Here is an 11,801-nt window from a genome sequence, read left to right on the forward strand (position 1 = left end):
GCTCTCGCTCTTTCGCCTTCTTGCGGTGTGGGACTCAGCAACTGCTAGATCCTTGGACTTCCATTCACAGCTACTACTGAACCATTGTTGGAATTTGAACTGCAAACTGTAAGTCATCAATAAATTCCTTTACTATATAGAGACTATCTGTAAGTTCTGTGACTCTAGAGAACCCTGACTAATACAGAAAGGAAGGTAAAAATCACTCATTCCTACCCTAACAGGCTTTAATTTGACTCTGCAAAGTTTACATGTTGGTCTTCAATCCCAAAGTATGGTGGACCTCTCTACCATCAACAAACACACTGGGAAAGAAATCAGAAAATAATCCCATCACAATATCCTCAAAAAAGGAGATAATAGCATGTCTTTGATAAACCTATATAAAAGTAGTAAAAACCCTATACAAAAAACTTTACAATCCCAAAGAAAGAAATTGAGGAAGACACTTAAAGATGGAGAGCCCTCCCACGCTCATGAATTGGAAGAACTCTTATTGTGAAAACGACTACTTACAGAAAGCAATCTGCAAAGTCAATAAAATCCCAATCAAAGCTCCAGTGACTGAAGACGAGGTGAAAGAAATAGTTACTGCAGTGACAATTCTGGAATTTTGGTTTCTTTACAAAACATGGAAATATTTTAAGAATGTACTTTTGTTTTAATCCCATGTGTGGGAACACAGGGCTACTTTAGATGGTCTGCAGCAGCTGACTATGATTTGCCTCGTGCTCTAGCAGAGGTGTGGTTTTACTAGCTGCAGATAGTTTCTATGATTGTGTGATGTTTGGAATTCTCAGAACTTTTCAGAGGATATATAAATGCTAGGGTCTCGAGAGACAGGTTTGATGGCTGGTGGTTATTCAAGGGGGTTGGTTACAGTCTGTTAGTAGTCATGCTCAAAAGGAAGCAAAAGTAAAGAAATTAGATTCAGGGATTCTCTCTCTCTCTCTCTCTCTCTCTCTCTCTCTCTCTCTCTCTCCTCACCCCTCTCTCCTTCTTTTTCTCCTATCTAGTGATAAAGGGAGATTTGCAGGGGGTGATATAGGGTGGGGAAAAAGAAGAACCCACAAGAGGCTGGAGAGATGGCTCAGAGGTTAAGAGCACTGACTGTTCTTCCAGAGATCCTGAGTTCAATTCTCAGCAATCACATGGTGACTCACAACCGTCTGTAATGGGATTTGATGCCCTCTTCTGGTGTGTCTGAAGAAAGTGATAGTGTACTCACATACATTAAATAAATAAGTAAACAAACAAACAAACCCACAAAGGAGCAAAGATCAGCTATAGGATACATCCGCCAAAGAAAATGTTAAATCAAAATAAATAAATAAATAAAAAACAAACTTCAAGCACAAAACATCCAGGAAATCTAGGACACAATGAAAAGACTAAATCTATGAGTAATAGGAATAGATAAAAGAGAAGGAAACACAGGCCAACGGCACAGAAAATATTTTCAATAAAATCATAAAAGACAATTTCCCTAGTCTAAGGGAGATGCCTATCAAGGAACAAGAAGCATAGAGAACACCAAAACAGACAAACAGATTGGACCAGAAAAGAAAGGCCCCTCAGCACATAGTAATCAAAACACTAAATGGACAGAAAAAAAGAGGATATTATAAGGTAACAAGGGAGTAGAACTAAATATCTATAAAGATTTACACTTGAGTCCACAATGGAGACCCTGAAGGCTACAATTACCTGGACAGATGTTCTACAAAATCTAAGAGTCCATAGCTCCCAACCCAGACTACAATAAGCCACAAAACATTCAATCTCAATAGAGGATAAAGAAAGATATGCCAAGATAAAGCCATCCTTAAGCAGTATATCTAGCAAATCCAGCCCTACAGAATGTGTTAGGAGGAAAATGTCAACATGAAGAGGTTAACCTCACCCAAGAAAACACAAGGAATAAGTAATTCCAGACCAGGAAAAAAAAATCACAAAAACAAAATAACAGGAATCAACATGGCTCAGTGGTAACTCTCAGTCTGGTTATTGGGTAATTCCAGACTAACTGAATGGATATGGGGGGGGGGGAGTATCCGTCCATCTGCTGCATCTAAGAAACACACCTTAACATAAAGGATAGACATTACCTCAGGCTAAAGGTATAGAAAAAACAGATCTCAAGAAAATAGACCTAGGGGCTGGTGAGATGGCTCAGTGGGTAAGAGCACCCAACTGCTCTTCTGAAGGTCCTGAGTTCAAATCCCAGCAACCACATGGTGGCTCATAACCATCCGTAACAAGATCTGATGTCTGAAGACAGCTACAGTGTACTTACTTATAATAAATAAATAAATCTTTAAAAAAAAAGAAAATAGACCTAAGAAACAAAGTTGTTTGTTTTATTATATTAATATCTGATAAATATTATTTTAATATAATATTTACATAATAGACATCAAAACAGAATTAATCATAAGACACAGGGAAGGACACTACATACTCATCCTAGGGAAAATTCACCAAGAGGACATTGCAATCCTTAACATATATGAACTAAACACAAAAAAGGGCACCCATGTTCATAAGAGAACCACCACTACAGTGCAATCCCCTTCAAAACTCCAACACTATTCTTCACAGATCTTAAAAGGACAATTCTCAGCTTGATATGGAAACACAAACATTGAAAACGATCCTGAGGGATAACAGACTGCTGGAGCTATCACCATGTCCAGTCTCAAATTGTACTACAGATTTATAGTAACAAAAACCAAATGGTATTGACACAGAAACAATCAATGGAACTGAACTGAAGACCCAGACATAAGTCCACACACCTATAGACACCTGATTTTTGATAAAGAAGTCAGAATACACACTGGGTGGAAAAAAGACAGCATCTTCAACAAATGATGCTGGTCAAACTGTACAACTGCATATAGAAGAATCCATAGATCCATACTTATTACCCTGTACAAAACTCAACTCCAAGGCCTCAGAATAGAACCAGGTACACGGCACATAGTAGAAAAGAAAAAGTGGAGTAACCATGGACTCACTGACACAGGGAAAAACATTCTGAACAGAACACCATTGGCCCAGGCACTGAGATCAACAATGAATAAAACTCATGAACCTGGGAGGCTTCAGCGCAGCTAAGGACATCACCATTCAGACAAAGTAGCAACCTACAGAACCAGAAAAGATATTTACCAACTACACATCCAACCGAGGGCTAATATCCTAAGTATGTAAAGAACTCAAAAATCTGCATATTATGAAGACAAACAGTCCAATTTTAAAATGAGGTAGAGATCTAAACAGATAATTCTCAAAAGAGGAAACTCAGATGCCTGAGATGCACTTAAAGAAATGTTCAACATCTGAGTCATGAGGGAAATGCAAATCAAAGGACTCTGAGATTCCATCCTTAAACCCGTCAGAGTGGCTAAGATCAATAACTAACACAAAAGACAGCTTATGCTGGCAAGGATGTGGAGTAAGGAGAACATGCCTCCATTGCTAGCGGGAGTGCAAGCTTGTACAACCACCGTGGACATCAGAAAGATGGGAATCAATCTACCTCAAGATTCAGCTCTACTTCTCTTAGGCACAAACGTAAAGGATGCTTTACCCTACTGCAGAGACACTGGCTCGACTATGTTCTTAGCTGCTCTATCCATAAGATCCAGAAATTGAAACCAACCTAGGACTGCAAACCTAGCTACTGCTGGAGAAGATATAGACCCTAGAGCAGAACCCACTACTGTCATTTTCATAGATCAATATGGCTGTGTCATAAGCAGTAACCCTTACCTCCACAGATCACTAGAGCTCTCCCCCGTCATTAAAGAAGCTTGTTTTTGCAGTGGACAGATTACAGAAATACACGACCGGTCAAAATATAGAGAATATGTGATAATGGGGTCCCCTGTGGAACATCTACAACGCAATCCCTCCCCTTAAGGCTCAAGGAACACCACAGAGGATGGGACAGAGATGTTTAAGAGCCAGACGACCAGGATACCTGAGGCTATGTAGTGTCTTGAAAACAAGGCAAGGATTCTGCACACATGAAATCTCAACAATACGGCTTCCTAAACAAGATCTGCACAATGACAGACCAGTCAATATGCCAATGCAGACTGGGGAGATTTCATAAGGCCTCACGCCCAGATGAGGAGCTACAAGCAATGGCTTCTGGGACAGGAAGAATCAACATTCTTCAGGTATAAGCCACCCAATAAATTATCTAATTCCAATCCATCATCCCATGAGAACACCACAAAATGGACTCAGTAGATTTGGGGGGCTTTTTGGTATGTGTAATTATAGAAGATGTCATTTGAGATGGAGCGGGAGACATGATAGAAGATGGAGTTGGGAGAGAAGGAGGGGAAAGTTATGTGAATACAGTATTTGTGTGTTTTCTAAAAGTGCTTTAAGTTGAAAAAAAGAAATCAAATGATAGCAAATGCTGGAAAGGATGTGGAAAAGGGGGAATCCTTATTCACTGTTGGCAGGAGTGTAGACTTGTGTAGCCACTATGGAAAGCAGTGTGGAAGTTTCTCAAAAGCTAAAAATAGAGCTCTCATATGACTCAGCTATACCACTCCTGAGAATGCCTAAAGGATCCCACTTCCGACTGTAGAGACGCTCGCACATCTTGATCATTGCTGCTCTGCTCAAAATAGCTGTGAAATGGAATCAAGCTGGATGTCACCAACTGGTGAGGGGATAATGAGTGTGTGGAACATGATACCAATTATGAAATTTGCAGGAAAATGGACGGAACTGAAAAACATCACCCTGACTGAGGTCACAGGGTGCGGAGAGACAAACTTGATGTTTTCATTCACATGCAGGCCCTAGAGTTCACATTTTAGATTTGTATGTTTACCTTGACGTGCGTGACCTTAGAGGCCAGGAAGGTAGAAAGGGACCACTGTTGGGGGCTAGGGAAGGAGGCCTCAGGAGAGAGGGGACAGCAGAACACATGTGGTACATGGTACAGGGAAGGGAATAACGAGACCAGAAATAATGAATTTGGTATAGTAGACATGGGAGTCTGGGAACGAAGAGAGATTGGGAGAGTTAGCCAAAAGAAAGATGTGTGAGAAACTCACACAGAAACCTATTCTGAAAACTAACTTAAAAGTACAATTTAAAGCCAATTATGGTAAGTTTGCAGCCAGCGTGTTCTACGTAGCAAGTTCCAGAACAACCACAGTTATATAGTGAGATCCTGTCTGGTACACAAACCAAAATTGCAACTAAAAGGAAAACAAAGTTTAAATGAAAGTATTCAGCATGGGTAGATAATGCTTTTCCCAAAAGCCCTAAGTTACCAGTGCCAGGTGATAACAGTTCCCTATAGAGGATGGGTTATGGCGGCCCAAGAGCTCCCCAAAACCATACAGGTCATTGCCAACACTCGTTTGTTCATAAGAACTTGATGGTGAGACTGTACTGCCGAAGGCACCACATATCTTGGATACAAGACACAGACAAATCACACTGGAAATGAGATGGGAGCTTTAGCCATGATAGCTAGCTTTCATAATGCCAGAAGGTTCTATGTAGGCTGCTGTCAGAGAAAAGTCATCTCCGGTCTTACCCAGCTGTGAAGCCTGTGTATTAAAATACTGGCCTGCCAGGCAAGATGCGCTCACCTATACAATAACAGCAAGACAGGTATGGAGTAACTAACCACATTGTAATTGAATCATAGGCCCATGGGAGGGAACGCATACCTCGTGCTGCGATAATAATTTTCAACTTGGCAGAATCTAGCACCATCTGGGAAATGGACCTTTGGACATGCCTATGGGGGATTATTTCTGTTACAGTAATTGATGTAGGAAGACTCATTTTAACTGTGAGTGGGAACCCTGTTTGGTGTGTAGATTCTGGACCATATAAATGTGAGAAACAGTGCGTCACACAACATGCATTCATTGCTCTTTTCTCCTTATTTTAGATGTAATCTGAACAGCTGTGCAAACCCCTTGTCCCTTTGACTTTCCTGCTGTGATAGACTATGCCATGAACTGGGAGCTAAAATCAAGTCTTCCTGCCTCAGTTGCTTTCTGTATTAGCCACTTTCCTGTGGCTGTGAAGCCCGATGACAAAGACAACTTGTAAAACAAAACATGCCATTGGGCGTATGGTTCCAGAAAGTTAGCCTCTACGATGGTTGAGCAAAGTCATGGTTGCGGGAACAGCTCAGAGATCACATCTCAAACCACAAACAGGAAGTTCAGGAAGCTAACTCAAAATGGCAAGTGTCGTTTGAAGCCTCAAAGCCCAGTCCCCAGTAACATACTTCCTGATCCTCCCCAGAAACCTACCAGCCACCAACTGGGGACCAAGTATTCAAATGTCACCAAGTATACAGATGACATCTCATTCAAACCACCACACTTTTGTCAGAGTATTTTATCACGCAATATATTATAAACCTGGTCAGAATGCACAGACGTCATAAGCCCTAATGAAAATCCTCTTTGTGTGGTTTAACTAACTGAACATGGTATCAAAACTGTCTGCTAAATATTTGTGTTTGCGTTTCTGTTCTCAGCATTGCTCAGTTCGCTCTGTTTGCAGTGTGTGAGTTAACAAAGACTCATACAGAAAGGCTTCAGCATGTGTAGATAAGCATCCCATTTTATGCTATTGGTGGGGTTGACACATTCCTGAGCACAAGTCTGATGTGAGGACACCTATCAACTTTCTCCAACTCTGTCAACTCAGAATGGACTCGATCAGAACATCAGTCCAAATCTCCCCCTTAACACCTGGGCTTTTCCTCTTTAGCCACCAGCCAAGGTCAGGACCTTGAATTGTTCAAAGACATAAAAATTACAAGTTGACTGTTCTACCCTCTTCTCTGGCTATGTTTTGCTAATACCTTGAATATATTCCCTGTAGCTACAGTAACAAGGATGACAGAGCTATCCTTTAGGAGAAGCAGCTGGGCATTGCCTGAGGACATTAAAAGGCAACTATTTGAGATTCCTAGAGAAGTGGGGAAAAAGAACACTAGACTAACACAAAGACTACAATGCTAACTTACTAACAAAGCAGATTTTCCCTGACGTTTTAACAGCTGAATTCTATAATCAGCTCTTTATCTCTGTATAGGAAACTGATAAATAGGAATTAAACTCTATCTAAGTGTCTCAGATAGCCTTGCTAGAACACCAGGCTTACCACCCATTGGGCAGGGTCCTGAAAAACACTTTCAGCTCAGCCTCTCTGTCTCCATCCTTCTCCTAGACAGTCTTTCTTTAGATATGCTAATACCATCTTAGGTGCCATCAAGTGCCACTCTGACTGCTTTCAACCTGAAAGGAACAGACACTGCTGAGATGTGTTCTGCAGGAAATGGAGCTCATCTATTGTGTGACTTTATGAAGCCAACTCTCGGTTCTGCTGGTGGCACCGACATCACATCATGCACACCCACTCAACCCTGCCTGACACCTTCCCTTCACTTTCTCTTTCATAACCCTTCACTTGAATCTCATTCTCCAAATCCAGTGACCTCTTTACAGCTCTCATGCCTCTGGATTATCACTGTAAGTGACACTTTCTCCATCGCTGGCTCTAAGGGACCTAAGAACTGTTGGTTCTGCTCACTAACTTTAAATCCCTCTGTTTTGGTTCTGAGTCACTATTCCAGTCATCAGACACATCTGGATCCAGATACAAGCTCTATTGCTGACTAGCTATGTGCCTGTGGGGAAGTTACTTGATTTTTGCTAGGTCTTAGATGCAGCTTTCTTCATATTGTATTCCATTTCTGTAACATCTCATGAAGAGAAAATATAAGCTCTATACAACAGATTAAAAGAATCTTGCCAGAAAATAAGGTTCTCAAATACATTGAACGATTCTACTCAAGTTAAAGAAAAAATGTATTTTGGTAAAAAGGTGTTAAGAATTGGTACCCGACCAAGTTAGGAGACAGAAATAGCACACCTGGCAGCTTTGAGTGCCACATCTGCTCATGAATGAGACCCCAGAACCACTGCCAGTGCCAGAAGCACAGAGAAAGAGTGGGAGCTTGGCACAGCGAGGAAGAATGAAGGTCTGAGGACATGGCTCAGCAAGCAAGGTTCTTGCCATGCAAGCGAGAAGTCCCAAGTTCAGATCTGCAGACCACAACGCCAAGCGTGAACGCCTGCGGCTGCAGCCTTAGTATTCCTACCGTCAGACAAACCAGGCAGTCTGCAGATAACAGAGACTCTGACCCAAACAAGGTAGAAAGTGGAAGACAGACACAGGGACTCACACGCACCCTCACTCACACACCAACACACACATACGTACAGACATAAACATTGTGTACATTGTGTATTCGCAGAGACGCCACACATCCACAACCACACATCCACACAGATGTACACACACAGAAAGACAGTACATACACATACCCTCACTCACATACAAGCGCACACTATGCACATATGCATTACACATACATATGGACACTGCAAACACATATATACACACATGTACACATATGTAAACACAGACACTATATATACACCATCACTCACACACAAACACACACAAACAAATGTACAGATATTACATACATGTATGTACACACAGATACGAGAGAGAGAGAGAGAGAGAGAGAGAGAGAGAGAGAGAGAGAGAAATCATAAAGAGCTACCAACATCAGTATAGCTGATTTGGCAGTCCTTTCCTAAATTTAGATTATTTAAAATCAGTCCCTGGTCTCTTAGAGAAGAAAAGAGAAAACGTTGTGAAGCCAATCTGAGGTATCTGAGCGCAATCTAATTCCTTTTTTTTTTTTTTTTTTTTTTAAAGGGGATTGCACATAAGCGGAGCCCCAGATCAAGAGGCAGCAGCAATCCCTGTATCTGTGGGACTGCAGCAATGGAGCTGGCCATTTACCCAGAGGGACATAACAACACAAGACGGAAAACCATACGTGAGGCAGCCAGCCTTTACAAGTGCTCCTTAATGACTTCCATCAGCTTCTAGAGCAGGGCCATCAGCAGACGTCAGGACTCTGGGGCCTTCTCCTGTTACATTACACTTTATCAATAACTAGAGTGAAGAAAGGGATGTTTACTACAGGCGCAATGATGTGAACACAGGAGGAGTAATATACACATGAAAACAGACAGAACCAATGCACACCCAATAAGAGAGCCAAGACTAAAATCACAATGACTTAGAAAAATGAACCCACTCTCCTCAAATAAAAGGTTAACAGGAAGATGTCCCTAAGGGATCATCAGTGCTCATCTCCAAAGCCACACACACATGCAGCTTTGAGAAGGGCAGGCCATGGATCAATTGCCACGGTTTTTAAAGCTTACTTAGTGGCTTTAGCAGACAGCAAGCTCAGCTTGAGGGGGCAGCAGCTAGCTTGGTGTGATGAGGTATAGGAAGGGCTAGGGCAGAGCAGCACCTCAAAGATGAGAGGTGGTGTCTTGCTCCACACTGGCCAGCCCACAACTCAGGGGTTTCTCACCTCCCCCCAGCACATGTGTTCAGAACAAAACAACCCAGATGGGTAGGTACATGGGTGCTGTCCTGTAAGCGGAAGGACAGAAGGCCATGGCAGGTCAGAAACAGGGCAAAACGGCAGTCTCAGTGGAGAATGATGGACATCTCTACTCAGCCGCTCAACGCACACCAAGTTCAAACCTGTTTTGGAAAACCCGCTTCCCTCGAGAATAGCCAGGGATTCAGAGAAAGAATGGCCCATATGCAAGAAATTCTTAGTATATTTAAATGTGCATATCCAAAGAGTTGAGGCAGCCATAATTTGGCTGAAAAATTAGACTGTTGTATAAGATATAGTAGGAAGAGACATAGCAATACGTTTTCGTGAGTTGAAGGCATTTGCCCCATAAGCCTGACACAAAGTTGTCCTCTGATCTCCACAAGTGAGTCACGGCTCATATGCACGTGAACACACTCGGGTACCCACCCACAAACACACTCGACTTCATAAGGTACAAGTAAGAACAGAGGAAGGAATGTAGCAAGTTCATCTCCTTGTAAGGAAGACATTATGAGAATCAAGGTTCATTAATGAGGAACAATCTGTCTGACTAGATGCAAGCCTCCCAGGAGTCAGCTCTACCTGCAGAGGGAAGTAAGAAAGGCAGTGACTGGGGCCATCTTAACTCCTCCGCATCCCACAGTAAGAACCGGTCTTCTGCAGGAGGTAGACTGCCATTAAACTCATCTGACAGGTACACCTTAGTTCTCATACTTCCTACTCTGAAGCCACACTTTACAGTGAGAAGCAAGAACATCCTGTTTGGCCTCATCAGCAGAGGAACAACAAAATCAATATTCGTTCTCCATGTACCTTGAATTTATAAGGAAAAAGCAAGGATTTTCTATCCTTTAATTTATAAATTCAACTAAGACATTCAAATATTCTCAATTAAAAGCAAATAAAGATGTGTTACATATTGTATCTCTCCTTGTAAACCATATCCTCCGAAATAACAGGAAAAAAAAAAAAGTTTGATTGAAGATCACTTGGAAAATGTGTCTTAAGCACTCCAAAACCCTCCAAATCTAAGATTATATGGAAATGGACTTCAGAATGTTTCTAAAAAGAAATGATTCGGCAGTCGGATTAAGTTAAATGCCATGAAGTAATCAAATTGTGGAATGCTGATTAAATGGCTACTTAAGTTTAATCTATTTAAAACTCTCAGGATAAATACAAAGGGCCTAGGACTAGACTAGTCCTGGCTTGGCTCAAACGCTATAACTGGGTGTCGAAGGAGTTTGCTCTTCAAACTGTTCCTTTTAACTTCTTAGAAGCCATTCTTCATACTTTGGTTCCTACTCAGTCTGAATACCATAAATAACTGGGAATCGCTAGGACCTCGGGCTCTTTCTGTTCAACAGCAGCCAGAAAGAACAGGCAAGAAAGTGAAAGGGGCATGTCTGTGCCCATCCCCACTGCTGAAAAGGCTACCCTGCCTGTGCTCATTCGCTCTGGCGGCTCTACCACCTTAAAGCAAGTATATAAAAGAAAGGCAAAGAAAGCCAGCCCCAGGCTCCCGTGGGAAGGAAGGTTCCCTTTTGTGACTACAGCTAGGCTCCCCCGGGATTTCCTCCCGTCGTCCCGGCAGCGCCCGGCCGCAGGCGGGCGACAGCAGGCCGACGCGGCTCCACTTACAGTGACACCATCCCAGGTGACAGCACCAGTGCAGCTTGAAGCACTTGCCGTGGCTGTGCGTGGCACAGATGGACAGCCCGTCGCACGGCTGGAAGTCGGGTCTGCGGGCGGCGCAGCTCCGCGCCAGGGCCTGAGCCTCGTCCACTTTCTCGCTCTTCCAGCCGCGCTCGGGCGCCGTGGCCGCACTCATCTCTCCGGTTGAAGAGCGGGGCCCGGAGCCCGGGACAGAGCAGAGGCGCGGGCTGGGCAGGGCGAGGGTGGGTAGCGGGCTGGAGGCGCGGCGAGCACCCGCTGCCGAGGAGCCGCCCGGGGAGGGAGCAGCGACCCGGCCAGGCCTGCTGCCTCCCCGCGCCCTGGTCCCTTCTGCGCCCTGCTCCCTCCTCCCTTCTTTCTCCTCTCCTCTCCTCTCCTCTCTCCTCTTTGCTCCCTCCTCCCGTCTCTCTCTTTCGTCCTCCCTGCTCCCTCCTCCCCACTCAGGCCGCCACGCCTGCACGCGCACGCGCACACTTAGACCGCCGCGCCCCTCTGCGAGCCCATCCCCTCGCGGTGGCGCTGCGCGCGTCGCCTCTGCCCCCCGCCAGCCGGTCCCACATGCCCCTAAGACGGTCAGCACAGATCCCGCGTGCCCTCGGGTTGGGAGGGCGTAGCT

The 11,801-nt window shown here is 43.7% G+C and overlaps 1 protein-coding gene across 1 annotated transcript in view; it reads right to left on the reverse strand.

The window, feature by feature from the left end:
• The window catches only part of C12H3orf70 (chromosome 12 C3orf70 homolog), a 42,533-nt gene extending 30,932 nt beyond the window's left edge, over nt 1-11,601 (reverse strand). The window contains exon 1 of the mRNA XM_021209825.1: nt 11,153-11,601. Coding sequence (XP_021065484.1) covers nt 11,153-11,342 — 190 coding nt within the window. The 5' untranslated portion in view covers nt 11,343-11,601. The remainder of the gene's footprint in view (nt 1-11,152) is intronic.
• Nucleotides 11,602-11,801: the final 200 nt, after the last annotated feature.

This window comes from Mus pahari, chromosome 12, assembly GCF_900095145.1.
Source record: "Mus pahari chromosome 12, PAHARI_EIJ_v1.1, whole genome shotgun sequence".
In the NCBI taxonomy this organism is placed as follows: domain Eukaryota; kingdom Metazoa; phylum Chordata; class Mammalia; order Rodentia; family Muridae; genus Mus; species Mus pahari.